Genomic DNA, 17,062 nt, shown 5'->3' with positions numbered 1-17,062 from the left:
GGAGAGAGAGAAAGTCCTTTCTAGACAGGAATTTGGAGTGGGAGTCTAACAGGAGGTGCCCTCAGCCTTTGGTGGAGCATGTTCTCCTCCAATAACTAGGGAGAACCTAGGCTGTGGTTAGGCATTTTGGGGAAGAGCAAACATCCAACTAGATTCAATGTTGCAATTACCCAGAGACTATCAAACTTGGTTTGAGATAGAGGGAATGTTTCTTTATTTGTGGACATTCAAAAATGGGACCACTACAGAGATAAATACTGAGAAAGTGAGAGCCAGAGCCATAACCATGTGCAATTTTTGTTTTTTGCTCTGAGAAAGGCAGATTGCTAGATGAGAGATGGTCATTGTTCAAATGTCACATCTGTCTGTGATAGCTGTTTCTAAAATTAGGGAAAAACCCAAACCTTTTGTGCAGAATAAATACCTGACATACCAAGTTTTCTACCATTAGCAAATGATTGCTGGGGTTATTACATGGGTCCTGACTGTGGCAAAGTGATTAGTGGTTAAGTCAGTGGGATTTTTTACCATGAGAGAATATCTGCCAATCATGATCAAAAGAGAAGTAATCTGCAATAGTAGTACTCCAAAAGAGAGGAAAATAGTAATTTCTAATTATTATTCAACTCATTGACTGCTTAATTCCGGAGCACATTTTGTTGAAAAGATAAATCTAGCCATGCTGTCAGATTACACTTGTCTTTGGGCTGGGGGAGAGGCTAATCTCTGGGGATTTCCTGGCCATTCCTGTTTCTGTGCTGGAACAAGAGTAGCCATCATCCCCCCTCTGCATCGAGTGCATTCACTGATGGGAGAAGGGGCAGAGATAGCTGCAAGTATCACAGGACATTAGGAAAGCACATATATAAAGTACTTCTAAGTCCTCACACTGATAATGTTGAAATTCTTTCTTACTCTGATGGTTTGAGTATTAATTTGCTTCCTGTGATTATTCAATGTGTATATGCAGCCTGTGGTTTTTTCCCTTCCCTTTTGCATGTGATGTGCAAAGGCAAGCAGTAATAGTCTCCCGGGATATGTACAGCTCTGTTCATATCTGAGGTATGAAGTCAACTCAAGACCATTTTGTTCTCATAAAATATACAGCACTGCAGTTTAGTGGATAATGGCATAAATGCCAAGATTTGATGGGCAGAACCATTTTCACTGGGAGATGAAAAACACTGTGAAGACTCAGTGCTGGACGGGAGATACATAAAACCATAGAGAGACAGAATCTGTGCTGTGGGGGTAGGGATTTCATCTTATCTGGGTGTGCTAACACCTGCCACACTTAGCTATTGCTAAGTAATAATACATATGAGATTTTTTAAAAGTAGTAATGAGGAAGCTAATGGGCTTTACAGAAAGTGCTTCCATTCCTTTAGATGTGTGTTCTGTAAAGGTAGAACCTTTTTTGTGCTGCTTTGGGTGATAAAGAAGAAGATAGTTTCCCCTCAGGTCAGTAGGAACGGACTACATGCTTCCTTCTGTTTGAGTGAATCGGTCTGGAGGGCTGCTGAGCATCTCCAGTTTCCACTGCACCTGGGGAAAATTACAGGGGAATGCTGCAGCTTCAGATCGTGTTCAGGGTATGCTCTGTTCTGAACTTGAGCAGAAAACTTTGCAGGAGGGAAAAGGAAAAAGAAAGAAAAATTTCTGAAGCTGAAGTCTCTTGAGTTGTCTGTATAGAAACTAAAAAAATCAAGCTGCCTAGCTGCTGTGCCGGTTCCAGGTATCTGTCTGAGAGCCCAGCCTATATGTCAGGAACTTCAATGCCCTTGAATCGAGCCGTAAGGGTGAGCCGGACAGATTTGTTGATGTGAACAATGACCAAAAAAGGAGCGTTCTTTAGCAAGTAATTACCAAGGGCTTTCCTTGTGCTTTCCCTGAAATCCAGGTGAGAATCCTGCGTAGGATTTGAAGCCCGAGCTAAGATGGCTTGGTGCCGCCCAAGAGCTGCCTTGTGCGGGAGAGGGGAGCGTGTTGCGCGTCCAGGCTGTTCCAGGTGCACGGGGAAGGCTCTGCCTGCCTCCCTGCTGGGGAAACCCCGCTCCTGCCGCTGACAGCTCCGCCGCGGCTCTGCTCTGGATTACTAGTTTAATGTGTATTACATAATTGCTGGATTCGGCTCTTTCAACTCCTAAATCTTCAAAAACCGTTTATTCTATTGTCTAGCCAACAGAGGGTATTTCAGCATCTTTTTCCCTGGCAAAACTGTAGTGCATTTCAAATTATTCTAAAATTACCCGCACTTTTGGAGGACTAATTTGCGTCTGTCCACGGAATGCAGTCATGGACGAGTCCAGCCAGGCCCGCCGAGGGCGACGGTATAATTATAATTAGTGGAAACGAGCTTGTTTTCCACCCGCTTGGAAAACCGTGGAGAGAGTGGCACTGAGAGAACAGAGCGAGGGCTGGGGGCAGCCCCTGCCTCGGAGGCGGTGCGGGAGAAGGGGGCGGGTGCGGGGGGCGAAGGTGAAAGAGGGAAATAGCCCCAAAGCGACGCGGCGCTGGGGTATTTTTTTTTTAATTCCTTCCCCTCCGCGCGGGGTGGGGGCGGTTTCCCGCCGGCGGGGCCCGCGGGTCCCTCCCGGCCGCGCATCCCGCAGTGCCGCGCCGCCGCTGCGGAGGCGGGCGGGGAGGGAGGGACGGGGCGGGCGCGGGGGGCGGGCGGAGGCAGGCGGCGGGCAGGGCGGGCAGGGGGAGCCGCGCTCCGCGCAGGCAGGGCAGGGCAGGGCCGGGCCAGCCGGGCCGAGCAGCGCCGCCGCCGCCGCCGCCCGCCGTGCCCGAGCATGTCGGCGCGGGAGGCGGTGACCTACCTGCCGGAGAAGGGGCTGTACTGCCAGCGCCTGCCCGGCCGCCGGGCCCGCGGGGCGCCGCCGCCGCCGCGCAAGGGGAAGCGCGCCGACACCATGGGCTTCTACGGCACCCTCAAGATGATCTTCTACAAAGTGAGTGGCCGCCCCCCCGCCTCGCCTCCCCTCCCCGCGGGTGCGCGGCCGCGGAGGGCGCGGGGGCAGGGAGCGGCGGGCGGGGGCCGCGGCGGCGGCGGTCCGCGGGCGGAGACGTGCCGGCGGCGGGGGCTGCCGCCCGGCCGTAGCTGCAGTCAGTGCGCTGCCGGGGAGCGCTGCCAGCGCTTGGTGGCGGGCGGCGATGCGGAATGCAGTTTGCTGCCCCTTCTTTTGGTTTTTTTATATCTATTAAATTTTTTTATATGCTGCAGTCTCGGTTAGTTTGATAAATAAACGTTGTCTGAAGGAGTTGTGTTTTCCTAGCGACAAATTAAATGTTTAGAGGGATGTTTGCTCGACGGTTTCTGTGTTTTGGTTACACGGAGACCTTACATGTCTGAATCTTGTCACTAGACCTCTCTGCTGTAAGAAAGTTTTATCTTCTTCATATGATAAACGGCATTTTTGGCAGTCTATTTACTTAGCACCTTCTGAGATACTGGAAGTCAGTCTGCGTGGTGGCCCCCATGTGAAAGTTGCCTAAAATGTCTGAAAAAAACCCAGCCAAAAGGAACAGGTGAAATCATTATTAGGCAACATAATGCATGTTGTTTTCTTCACTAACGCAAAAGAATAAATCACCAGAGCTGAGTATTCTGCTGTAGGCTTTCTACTTTTTATTTTTAAGATGTGCTTTTGCAAAACTGCATCTCCCTCTTGTGAGAAGCAGAAGAGGAATACGATGATGATAATGTCTCAGAAAGGCAAGCTGGAAATAAAAATTTTTCTTGAAGAGGAAAAATCCTTTCTGAAAAGTCTATCATCAAATACTGAAATTCGTTCTCAAACAGCTTACTTACGCTTCCGGTAATTCTGATGGCTCACCCACCTAGCACAGCAATAAAAGATGGGATCCATTATTTTTCAGTGAGCCTTGCAACTGGTTTTCTTGGGGGGAGCAAGGGGGGGCTGCCCCTCCTGGGGTGTGGGGAAGCAGCGAGGGTGAGGCTGGTGATTCGGCAGCATGCAGGCAGTTCTGGCTCAGTGCTCGTCTGGTGAAATGCCGTGGAGTGTCCCATGTGAGACATGGGCAAGAAAACACAGCTACAAGGCAAGCTCTTCTGGTTGTGTTGTAGCTGTTCCCATAAAAACCACCCTTAGCTTTCCTGTGGAAGCACTAATGAAGCAGAACACGAGATCTTTGGTGGCCGTTTTAGGTAAAGCCATAAGGGTATTTTAAAAGTATAAATAACCAAAATCACAACAAAAGTATATGGACCATAAGCTTTAGAGAATCCTGTTGGGTTTGGGGTGTTTTGTTTTAGGTAGCTAGACTGATACAATAAATGGTTAAATAACTGTGTTATAATACAACATTAAAAAAGATCAAATCAGTTGTGTATGAAAGATGCCAACTTTTAAACTGTATCTTAAACATGAATTTTGAAAAAAGGAAGGAAATGGTTACACTAAAGTCAAAATGTAATACTAGTAGTTTATGTATTTTGCAGCTCACAGTTGTAAGCAGCAGTAAACATTTTTCAGCTGGCTAAACTGTTGTGGTGTATCACATCTCAAAAAAAAAAAAGGAAAACCAGCAAAAACTCAGAAGTTGCATTTGGCACACGTATGTCTCATTTAGTCCAAAAGTCTGTGGTTAAAGATTACCCAAATATGTAGAAAGTAATCTCTATTTGTCTGCCTAGATAAATATGGCTTTCATTGGTTTCCATCTCTTTGGTAATTTTTGCAGTCTGGCTTCCCCTTTTAGCAGCTGCCCTGTTCATTATTTGGTTTTGATCGTATCTAATTGCGGCTGACATTTGAGACTAGGGTGTAGTGTTTTTTATCCTTACCCTTCTTGGAAAAATACTGGTTAATCTGTCACTCAGTTTTACTGCAATTTTAGAAATGTTTTCAATGTACAGCTTTAAGATAAAAGTATAGACAAAAGATACAGCAATTTTTTATATATTTTTAGACCCTGAAATAAATATGGTTTATAATGCAGATAGGCTACCTAAAATTTAACCATTTCAATGAGAGACTAAGCAATGAACCTGAATACAAAGAATCCATGGCTTTGGTTTAGTTCCTTCCCTCCTCTCCTGGGAGGACAGAGAGAGAACAGTTTAGTGAATAAACCAACACAAAATAAATTAACACAGTTCAACACACTTTTGCACAATTTGGGAATTAAAATAATGTAATTCCAAAAGATTTTGGACCCTAAAAGAGCTATAATATATACATGTACCCTCTAAAACATATATCAAATATTGTTGAATTCAGAAAATAAAATACTGCTTTAAGTGATTTTATGAGTGTCAACTTTTTGAAATTTGGTATAAAAGTAGAAGGTAAAAATGTGTTAATTTTACAGAAGTACACTTAACTAAGGTTGATTGTGTAACTAAATCCATGTTGTTACTCTTTTTCCCTCACCTTGCAGATGAAGAGAAAGTTGGACCATGGCTCCGAGGTCCGTTCTTTCTCTCTGGGAAAGAAACCCTGCAAAGTCTCAGAATACACAAGGTAATTAAATGCAATGACAGATCACTGGATCCTGATTCCTGCGTATATCCTGTCTTTCCAATTGCTGAGCCTGATTAATTAAGCTCCTCTTAATGTTAAAACACTGTAAAGCAAAGAAGAGGTGGTATCAGCATTTGTATATTGCTTTGCTAATTTAAATTACGTGAACTGAAGATGAGTTTTAATGAAGTAGCCAGACTTGCATTTCTTCAGTTGAGGTTTGTGTTTCATTCTAAATATAGCATGCCCATTTACTTAAGAGACTTTTTGAGGGCTAGAGCATTCTTGGGAATAAAGTCAAACAGATTTTAAAAAGGGACATAACGATAAACCCTAAGACTATTAAAATTGTGATCAGATGTATCACTTTGCTATGGTAACAGGAGTGAGAGAATGGAAATTCATGTAGGCAGAGCAGACCATCTGATCTTAACAGGAACACACATGTATTTGCTATCCACAATGTGAAAGTATTAGGAGTTCTGCTCTGCTTCCTTGCTGCTGCTGTGTGGTGCCAGGAAGCACAAATCCCTGCTAGGGTGTTCCCACCAGGTGGTTAGGAGTGCTGGTGGGGTAAAGCACTCCTAACCATGAGCAGCAGTGCAGGGCTGTGGAATGCACGCCTTACAACTGCATTCTTACTATGTAGTTGCCATAACAATTGTGCTTGGATGTCACACTGCTTCCCATCCTGTTTGAATTTAGAGTATTTTGCATTTTTTCCCCTCTATAAGCATCGTCCCTCCCGTGAGCCTCCCAAGGCTCTCTGGAAATGGCACTTCTTTTAAATGCACTACAGTAGTGTTCAGTCACTGATGGCTCTTGCAAATAGTTTATATTTTATTTCTCTTCCTTTAAGAGGTTTATCAGGTGATGAGTGAAAACTTAGGCAGCAGGTCCTAGGGTTGCTTTTCAGATGTGTGAATGCTGCAGCAGAGTAAAGGAGGTGATGTGCTGTTGCTGAGAGGCACTTGTTGCAGCTTCCACATCCTCCCAGGCCTGCAGGTGGTGTCTTCTGATTTCTGAGTCAGTCTAATGGAAGGACTCTCTTGTTGGCCACCATTTCTTAAGTTGACACACTGGGAGTTCTCTGCACTCCCAGAAGAGTAAACAGTTCAGCATTAAAGAAAAGCGCATTTTTGTCAAGTGTGTCTGTCAGGTTCAGAGGATCTGCTGGACTTGTCCAGTTTCCACAGAGACCTGACTCATTGTTTTCAGGGGGATGAAAACATAGAGGAAAAATGAAGCATGAACAAGTGTCTTCTGGTTTCATCTGAAGCCAAAGGAAAGAAACTTTTAAATCGTGTTTTGAATAACTGTTTTTGACTGAGAACCAGTTTACAGCAGAAGAAAGTAAAGTGTAACAGTTCTACTGGGGCAAGTTCCAGGCTACAATATTGCTCAAAACCAATAAAAAGTAATTTCAAGTGCCTTATTTTGGACCTTGAGTGATAGGCCTTGTGCTGATCTCTATGCAGGTCATTAGAATGACTAAGCTGTAAAATCACATTTTTATTTTAAAAATACTTTTAACTGACATTACTTGGATTTTGAGTAGCTATTGGCATAAAAGAATCCTTAAGTAACATTTGATCCTCCTCTCTTAAACTCTTTGATTTGGTTTTATCTAAATAATATAAAACTGCAAATGATGCAGTTCTTGTGCCTACTTGTTTCCATTTTCCCTAGGATCAGGGACTCTAAAATTGACCAGCTGATGAACTTTGTTTGCATATAACAGGTAAAGTCAGTAAACAGATGCCATTAGGAGGATCCTTCATCTCTGAAACAGTATTTTCATACCAGCTTCTGTTTCTGTTATTACTCAGCAAAATGAACAGTTAAAAATAGGCCTGCTCAAACCAATCTTTACTTTTCTTGACCAGTTTGGGTAAATGTTAGGACATGCTATGATTGTCCTTCAGAATAAGGAAGAGTAGAGTGAAATATTTGTAGAGCATAATGAGGTAAATATTAAAATGAACTTGCCTTGCATCATTTAAAGCTATTGCTGTAGCCACTGAAAAATCAGTAGACCCTCTAAGCTCATGCCTACTAAAAAGTTTGGTTTATCCTACAAAAAACCAGAGGGTTTTTTGGAGTCTCACACTATAATTAAGTGTTCATGTTTGTGCAAATACTACTGGGGTTCCATATTTCCTGCTAGGGAATACAGCTTTGATATTCTGTGAATGAAGTACTTTACATTATATATAAAAAACAAAACAAAACCAAAAGAAAAACTGATCCTGAAAATGAAAAAAACAACCAAACAAAAAAACCCCAAACCAGAAAACACAGTCAGCTGTGTTTCTTTAGACTCCCACAATAGTAGCTTAATCCCAGCTCTTTTAAAAGCTCCATTCCGTACGAATGAGCTGGTTTTTAACATGTCAGAGTGAAAAAAATCAAACTGTGATTCAGAGAGCACCTTTGGCTCCTTTTCCCTTTTCACTTCACACCCCCCCCCCCTTTAGTTCCTGTGTCATTCCATCAACACACAAACTTTAAAAGACCATATAGAGTATTTCAAAGTCCAATTCCAGACCACTAAGCCACTAGAACTGCTTGATATTACTATCTCTTTGTCAACAAAATATATTAAAACCTAAAAATAGATTTTTTTTTTCCCTTTCTGTTTGGAGATGAAGCAGCACTAGCACATTTCACATACAGGTGGAAGTCTGAGATCTGGCTTCCTACATCCCCTGTCAGGAGGCAGCAGTGTAGCCCAGAAGGAAAGGAAATACTCTGGCAAGGAAAGGAATGTGTAAACCTGTATCTTTACACACAACTTGCTGGGCAGTTAACAGAGTGATAGTTTTTCAGCCTTGAAATGTGATCCTTATTTCTCCCCTAGTTGGAGGGCTAGCACTGCAGTGGTAGAAGCAGGCAGATTTATCCAATTGAGGGACTGACCTCTTGAGTGACCAGCTGAACAATTCTTCATGCTAATGCTTTTGCTTGAAGCTAAAGAGTTTAAGTAATAGTTGCAAACTATATACTAGATTTTTTTTGCTCTCTTGTGAATTTTCCGTGATGTTTTACCTATGGCTGTCACTTTTTGTTTGTGTGGCAGTACCACAGGGCTGGTGCCATGTTCCGCCACGCCGACGACGTTTGGGGACCTGCGGGCAGCCAACGGCCAGGGGCAGCAGCGGCGCCGCATCACATCCGTGCAGCCACCCTCCGGCCTCCAGGAATGGCTGAAGATGTTCCAGGTAACTGTGCTTGCAGAAATGAGCATCTGAAGCAACTCTGCCTCCATGGTTCGTGTTAGGGAGCGCTTCAGTGGAGTTGGTCCTCCTTGTACATCCCAGAATGTCTCTGCCATTGATTTTGTATTCTCTTGCAATAACAAATGGGCATCAGCTTTAAGGAATACTTGTTCTCTGTTTCAGCAGAAAATAACAGCTTTAACTGGTTTCTTAATAATACAATCCTTCCTGTTTAATGCTTTCACATCTTCTGCAAAGTCTGTCCGATGTGTAAGGGCTAACTACATGGCCTCAAGCCATTTTTGCTTGAGACTAGTAAGCTCTGGTGCATGGTTTGCTTCAGTGCAGTTACAGCTCTAGATTCGTCACAAGTCTAGTGTCTTCTAAGAATAGAAAGAAAAGTTTATCAATAATAGATTAAAAGGAAACTCAATGTGTATTTTTACTGATCTCTATGTACTGAACATGTCAGCCAGCACATGTGTACACAGCTGAAGGAAGAGGTTTTGCGTATCTTTTAAAATGCCTTTAGCAATGCCTAAAAATTACTTATCTGGATAAAGAAAAGATATGAAGGACAATGCTATGAACTGCTTGCATAGGTTGAAACTAAAATGCGCCTGGATACCAGTCAGGGAGCACCTGAGACAATTTTGTATATGGTAATACAAGCAAAGTTTGGGGCAAGCTTCTCCTTCTGGTCCACAGCCTGTACCATGGAGATCTTAACATTTTGCTCTGTGTTTTTAAGAAGCAGGGATAAGTCTTAGTCATTCATTTGAAAAATGGAAATATTATGTCTTCCTATCTTGATTAATAAACCATTCCTTCTAAAAGCATTTTCAAAAGGAGCAACTAACAAATACAGGCATTGTTTCAATTACTGTAACAGGCAAAGATAAAAGAACAATATTGTAGATACAGGTATCTATCATACAATTTTGCAGGCAGAAATGTGCCTTGGCTTGATTCATACTGCCACATAATACCATTGATCTCAATCACTGTCAGTTCTGAACGTTAAAATAATAATGTAGAACCTCTTTCCTCTTTATTTTTACACATTTATGATCTGCTTAAACCAGTGGAAGCTTGAAATTAGGATTCTTGTACACATCATTCAATTTCTTAAAAATATTCACATTTAATTACTGTGGTGTATCTTTTTTGAGACTGTTCATAGAAATATGTCTTTTTAACCCCTAAGAATCATATTTGAATGGTACTACGTATATTTATATGGTAATGTAATACTACATTGTATTTTAACATTTTGTAATGTTAGAACATTTGTACTAACAAAAGCTATTTTGTTACAATATGTAACCTACATCAACGTAAGATTGATAGTTAGTGACAGTTACATATTTTTGAAGAAGATCATGAAAGAGGTTGAAGCGTTTGAGAGTGGTGCAGACACCCATGACAGTAAGAGCAATGCTATCAGCTGTTTGGTTAGGATGAGTAGTCTGTAAGCCCATGAAAATTTTGCCTATGTAGACAAATGTGTACAGTGTGTAATGTAGAAAACATGTTTTAATACATATATATTTAGATACTTTAAACTTGTCAGAATACTTAGTTGCAGTACTAAGTGCCTAAACGCTGATCTATACTATTGAGAGAGCGGGAGAGGCCTCTCTCTCCTAACTGGAGATCATTGAGCAGCACTTATTGATCATGTCTGTCACTGGTCGTTTTTATTGCATTCACAAAAGGGAGTCCCTTGCTTTTGAAGAAAAGCTTTCAGAGTCATGTAGCTCCATCTCAGTGTTACATCTGCTTGCCTCCTCATTTTCTATACGCTTATTTTTCACATGAGTTTCATGAAAGAGGCAGGTCTTACACAGCCAAATGATAAAAGCATATTCATAGGGGAGGTAGCTCTGCCCAAAGGGCAGGATTAAATGGCACATGCAGCATCATTCTTGAAATACAAAGTTTTTCCTGTAGAGAAACAGGAATGAGAGAGCTTTCTTCGTGTACTGTGTACTTGCTAGTCCACCTTAATACCTCACTCATTTTATATGAAAATATAATTCCAATTAATTTTAAAGCTAAATTTCTAGAGGCATGTTAGGGGGACATATGTACTGTTTCAGGTAAAACTGTTCTTTGGCATAGAAACTGGCAGTGACCAGTGATACTTAGCTATTTTGAGGACTCTCACCTGTATGTTAGCCTTCCATCCGGCTCCTGATGAAATCAAGACCACTTTGCAAATATTAAGAAAACTTAAGATGGTCAATAAGGTTTTTTTTAAAATTTGCTTTTTATATGTATTTTCTGTTGTTATGTTTTATAATTGATCTAAGCCTTTTGGTTTTAAAGTAATGAAATAATGCAGGAGGGAGAAACAGTTGTATAGTTGCACTTTCTCTTTAAAAATAAAGTTGTATATGGATTTCAGTGAAGTCTGGAGAGAAGAATAGAAATGCATTTTATTAGATTCAAGCCAGTTAATTTCTTGAAGGTCTATTTGTTTTTTCTGATTTGCAGTGGCTCTTGACTTCAGGTCTTTTTAAAATCCACTTTAAGAGTTTTTAAAACCCAGTGCCCAAGTTTATCTTTACCAAATTTCTTCCTTTACAAGAAATTTTAAATCACCAAATTGCTTGGCACAAGGAAAAAAAGTCAGGTGGATGCTAAGTTCAGTCAGATGTGGTATTTGCTTTAAAAATTATTAAGCTCTCCATTCTTCCTACTTCATATACTTAGGATTCTGGGGTTTTTTATTTAAGTAATTTATTTTAAGATGGCATTTTCATGGAAAATTGATTTTGAAAAGTTGTTCCATACACACCAATATAGGCAATCACTTCAAATAACTACTTGATTATTCAAATGAATGCTATAGTTTTACCTACAACTGGAAGCATTCTTTTTCACAGCAGTTTAGATAGTGTCCAGAATGCTTTTGCCATATCTGGCATTTTTTACATAAATAATTGGCTTAGTCACCTAAGCTCCAATTGCTTACCATTCTCCCTTCCAAAGATGCTCAGGAATGAATACATGTACAACTGAATAGTCCACCTCCTCTGTGAAGCAGGCATAAAGATTGTACCATAGCCAGCATTGCAGCACTTTCTGCTCTGTGCCTTGTGGTGGGATGAGTCAAGGGTTGGAGTTTCTGTGCAGCCCATGCATGCAGCTCTGGAGAGATCTGCACTGCAGCTTCCCACCCCTCCTGGCTGCATCACCATTCCTGCCTTGTTCCAGAGCAGTCCTGCAGACTTACAGCAGGTCCCCTGCCCATCTCTTTGGTTTGGCTCTCATGGCAGTTTTGTTACATACAAGTTCAGCTGCTTTCAGAGAAAACTCTACGTTATCCAACATCTGGAAGGGTTGTGGAGTCTGAGCCAGTCGCAGCTCCTCTGGACAAGGTCCACCATGTGTGCTGCAAATGTTCAGTCCAGGGGACCGGGCTGGGGACTGGAACTCTGATATGGGTTAATGAGGGGACTTCAGCACCAGCTGCTCCTGAGTCCCTCCTGGTGTGACAAACTACTTGCTGTAAAGCTCTACAGCTGTAGATGGTGTTTCTTTCAGGGCTTATGTGCTATTTTTATCCAGACTAAGGTACCCTCGGGGTGTGGGATGGCAGGGTCTTGGATAACTGATCCAAGAGCTGGACAGAAGCAGGCTCCAAGAAGAGCCCTTCTGCAGGTCTCAGTAATGACAGACCTCCATTAACAGTATTTAGTAATGGAGAACAGCACCCTGAAGTTAAACTCTTTAAAATAGATTGTCCTTAATATACCTATTATAGCAAAAGGATATAATTGCTACAAGCTGTAATTGTACAAATTGAAGGTAGCAGATGAGAGCTGAGCAATAGAAGAGTGCAGGTCATGAAAGAGGAGAGGTGCAGAAACAGATGATGATAAAAAAGCAGGTAACAGGTCAGACAGAAGGTGTGAGGTGGAAGTTGTAGAAGCAGCAAAGATGTTGTTTATATTGATTGTAAGAAAGGGAAGACATTTACCCAGAGTAGTGCAGGGGGAAAAGAAGGGATAGTTTTCAGTTAGGGAGTGCCATTGTTACAGCAGCTGCTTTACTGGATGAGGAAAGGCTGGTATGAACAGCCAAAAGGCTTTGACTGACAAATCAACACCTTCCCGAGGAAATGGGAGCAAAGAGGAGATATGTTTCTTTAGGATTCTGAAATCATTCAAAGAGCAGTATCAGTGCTGGCTTCCCAAGGGCTGTGTTAATGAATCCTGGAGTTATCTTTTCCAAGGGAACCCCTGCTCATAATAACAACTTTAGTTCAATTTTACATTAAAATTAAATTTCAGTTTTGAAGACAAGGAAAGCAAAGGAAGACAATTAAGCAAAAGTATTTTAAAGATAAAGTATATTCTTTACAAGGGCCTTCAATTTGAAGGGGAATTGCCTGGTAGAAATTGAAGGTGTCTGGTCATGATGCAACCTGTCTCAAAAGTCTCTCGTCTTCTACAAAGTTTGAAACTTTGCAAACTGGCACACAGTTACTTTTTCTTTTTGTTTTGCAACGTTTGTTTACTGTTGTTTCTCATCAAAGCCACAGTTACTCCTTTTCCCTTCTGCCTTATGAGCTACATGCAATTTTCTTGCAAGTGGATCAAGCTACAGGGCCCAGAAACAGAATTTACTAGTCTTGTCTTCATTAATGCAAACAGTTGTGTTCATCTGGCAAAGCTTCCTCCCAATTTTCCATGCCAGACATTTCCCTCAGAGACCTCTCACCAACTGTAGCTGGAGGTTTGTTTGCTTAAGTGAAAGACTGAGGGGACAATGTCCTAGAGACAACGTTTTGTAGCAGTTGATTACTTAAGAAGATCCGTAGGAAGCTGCCTGTACCCATCCCCTAATAATGACAGACAGATAAAAGAGGGTTCTGCTTTTAGTCATTAGCAACTCTTTCTCATTCTGGAATCTTTTCCCTTTTCTGTCCAGATCTGTATTACGTTTTAAAAACCAACTAAGTGTAAGAGAGTTACAGATTAAGATAGCATACAGTGACATTATTAATTAATAACATGTTGGTAACTGCTAGCAACATTTGCCACAGCAGCAAACAATGCTCTTCAGGTAGAGTTGTTCTAATTTAGTACATGTAGCTGCTTATAAATTAAGAGTAGACTGACCTTGGAAATTTATATTATAAGGAAGTAGCACCAGTATTGCTTTCCCTCTTTTTAATTCTCCTAAATTCAAACACGGCTGACAGATGACATTAAAGCCTGCAAACGTTTGTACCTAACACCAGCTAAGCTGTGGGTTAATGAAACAAACAGCAGTTGGAAAATTGGTGAGATAAACAGTACTTCAGTGCATGATTTATGGAGAACTGCTCTGTGATGCAAATGTTTCTATTGAAAGAAATTTATAATAAAAGCTGTTTACAACAGCACTGCTGCAAGTTTGGCTGAGACAGTCTGGTTTCTTTGTAATATTCTGAGGTATTGGGTATTGGACATGGAAACCCTCATCTCCCGTGGTGATACTGCATACACACAGGTGGATGGGGAATGTTTTCTTGCCAGCTTAAACCATTTTACCAATTGCCCACAATGTGTGGAAAGGCTCAGGTCAGGAACTTCCTCCTCCATTAGGGTAGGCTGTCCAGTAGCTGGCACACATTTGCTGCAGGCAGGGGCATGGCAGTGGGGTGAGGCAACTGCAGTCCCAGAGTGCTCTCTCCGTAACTGAGCCACCTCCACTGCCCTGAGGCACTTGGGTCACTTGGAAGTCCCCATGGCCATGGTTTGGGTAAATTATACTTCTACTGACATTTCAAGTATTTTGCTGTTTTAATTAGGGAGAAATGATGCAATGCTGTGATCTTTTTATGTTGAGTAAAGCTGGGTATTTATCTGCTTTACATTCACTTTGAGAAATTCCACCTTCTTCTTCATTTGCCTCATTGTTCTGGCAGAAACTGCACAGTACACTAACATTGTAGTATGGTGGACACCAGAGTGAATTTTCAGAGTCAAATCCAAATTTAGAGCATAAGTAGTAAAGACCTGAGATACATGACAGACTAATACAGAAATCTAAATTGTAAGGTATCTTGCCCTCTTTTTTTAAGTTTGAGTTAGCCTCTTATGGTAACTGTAATATCATTTGTATGTGCTAATTTACTTGTAAATGTCATTCTAGAAGACATTTGAGAAGAGGAATGTGAATCTGCTCTCAAAAACTGTGATGTCTCATTTTCTCTCTAAGGTTTTATTTGTGCTCTAATTCTGTTGCTAAATCAGCTAGCAGTAGCTGTTGTTTTTTTCTGTAAAGTTTTTTTTCTTTAAATTGTTTTCATATAACGAATCAAAGCTCTTTGATGAGCACAAATGAGTTTAAGACATGATTTTTAGATCCTCAGTATATTAAGTTACAAATTTTTTTTTCCTACAAATGATGCTACTAATCTGCTATGCTCCCAATTGAGTGCCTTATTAAAATCTTCAAATTTTATAGCACCCATTAGTAAAAATGTGAAGTAAGAAAATTACCAATCAAAATTCCCTGTTTATTCAAGTGTAAGTTGATACTTACAAAATATGCATTGGTTTATAGCCAAGATTCTGAAATTACAGCATTGTCACTTAGGGACACACTGTAGTAACAATCAGAGAGTAAGCTAATGTACTTTTCAAGAAAGTTTTTTACTTTCCTTTCCTCTTGCTTCAAGATTTTGGTCTACCAGATGAAACATGATGATTAAAAGCTCTCATCTCACTTGAATGCACAATAGAGAAAGGGTGTTCATTCTATTGCAACCCCTCCGTTGTCTGTAGCATGTGTGTAGATTTCATCAGCTTCAAAAGAAGCTTAATTAATTCAATTATTATTACTAAATATTATTATCTATTTAATTGCCAATCTGTATGTGCGTATAACAAATCCTTTCTTAGCTTATGAATTAGTGTAGTAATTTTGAATATTTTGTGTTGATTAACTCCTCATTTTTGTGTCATTAGCATGAGCATTTATCTCCTGGCTTTTTATATGCTTGTATATAGTTCAATGAGGAAACTTAATTTGCCTTGTTGGCACAGCAGTGGCACTTATTGGTATAAACCAAGCCAGTTTGTTAAACTAAGCTCACTCTTTGTTTCTTCTTCTTCCCTTGCAGAGCTGGAGCGGACCAGAGAAGTTGCTTGCTTTAGATGAACTCATTGATAGTTGTGAACCAACACAAGTAAAACACATGATGCAAGTGATAGAGCCCCAGTTTCAAAGAGACTTCATTTCCTTGCTCCCAAAAGAGGTGAGAATTATGGGGTAATATTGCATTCTCAAGTGCCTGGGCTGCCGTCTTTAGAAAACTTCTGTGCTGATTTTGCCAATGTAGCGATGTAAACTCATGTTAGAGGTTCACTGTTTGGAACACTGCCATAGCATGTCTACTGTAATTTCAGGTTGACATATCTCTGTCTCTTGATAGCATTTAGATACTTGGAAATACAGATGACCCCTTTAAACAAAATCCCAATAGCTCTAAAAATATCTCTGTATCTTAATTGGGCCAATTGTGCTTTTTTTGGAGAACTAATTCTGTTAGGGCACACACACACAGAGATTTCCTCTGGATGTAAGACCTCTCTGCACATTATTCTCTGAGTGTAAGTATTATTTTTAATGCTGTAAGTGGTGTTTTGTTAATGTTATTTTTTAATTTATTTTAGAAAAACAGAACCCTAAAATCTCTACCAAATATACAAAAACTAAACCCAGAAAAGCACTTCTTACTAAGGATCAAGCCAAACTGTAATTAGCAGACACCTTACAGTAAATCCTTCACTGAAAATCAGATCATGTTTTATCCAGTTAAAGAGAAACTAAGATTTAGATTTTGGTGTGTGTAATTAAGTGCTGTCCACACAAGAGTAATTTGTGATGTCATCACAATGAGAACATGAGGGTGGATATGCAGGGTTATAAACCCAGTTTGCTGGAGTTATTGAATAAATGTATTTTAGTTGACTTATAAATAGTACTTCTCACCTTGATTGATTTTAGGGAGTTAAGTCTCAATTCCTAACAGTTTGCAAAGCAAGTTCTTTTAAGTTATTCTGGTGTTTGTATTTGTTTGCTATGTTTGACATGGTTTTATTGCCTGAAGACTGTTTCATGTCTCTGTTCTTTGACACTCTTTTCTGACATATATCCTATTTTTGAATACTTGCATGTACAAAACCCTTCTTTCCTTTACTACACTGTCATATCTTCACAAGTCTGGAAGTGTCACAGCCTTCCCTTGCTGGCTGGCATTTGTAAGGGTTGGAATCAATTTATGCAGCAAGTATTAACTTAGTACACGGGACATGAGATTGGTATTTAGAGAAGTAATTCCTGCAGCAGCCT

At 40.7% G+C, this 17,062-nt stretch overlaps 1 protein-coding gene across 2 annotated transcripts in view; it reads left to right on the top strand.

The window, feature by feature from the left end:
• Positions 1–17,062, top strand: part of FBXW7 (F-box and WD repeat domain containing 7) — a 176,750-nt gene that overhangs the window by 140,731 nt on the left and 18,957 nt on the right. The window contains exons 1-4 of one of the 2 annotated variants that reach the window (XM_071431879.1): positions 2,678–2,954; positions 5,407–5,489; positions 8,569–8,710; positions 15,831–15,965. In XM_071431879.1, the coding sequence (XP_071287980.1) occupies positions 2,796–2,954; positions 5,407–5,489; positions 8,569–8,710; positions 15,831–15,965 (519 nt within the window). In that variant the 5' untranslated portion in view covers positions 2,678–2,795. Of the gene's footprint in view, positions 1–2,677; positions 2,955–5,406; positions 5,490–8,568; positions 8,711–15,830; positions 15,966–17,062 lie in introns of those variants that run through there. The other variant, XM_071431878.1, reaches the window with a different exon arrangement.

The sequence above is a fragment of the Agelaius tricolor genome, unplaced genomic scaffold, assembly GCF_023055355.1.
Source record: "Agelaius tricolor isolate 1412-34295 unplaced genomic scaffold, bAgeTri1.0.p SCAF_8, whole genome shotgun sequence".
In the NCBI taxonomy this organism is placed as follows: domain Eukaryota; kingdom Metazoa; phylum Chordata; class Aves; order Passeriformes; family Icteridae; genus Agelaius; species Agelaius tricolor.
Note: the sequence above shows the minus strand (reverse complement) of the source record. Positions and strands in the feature narration are given on the sequence as shown.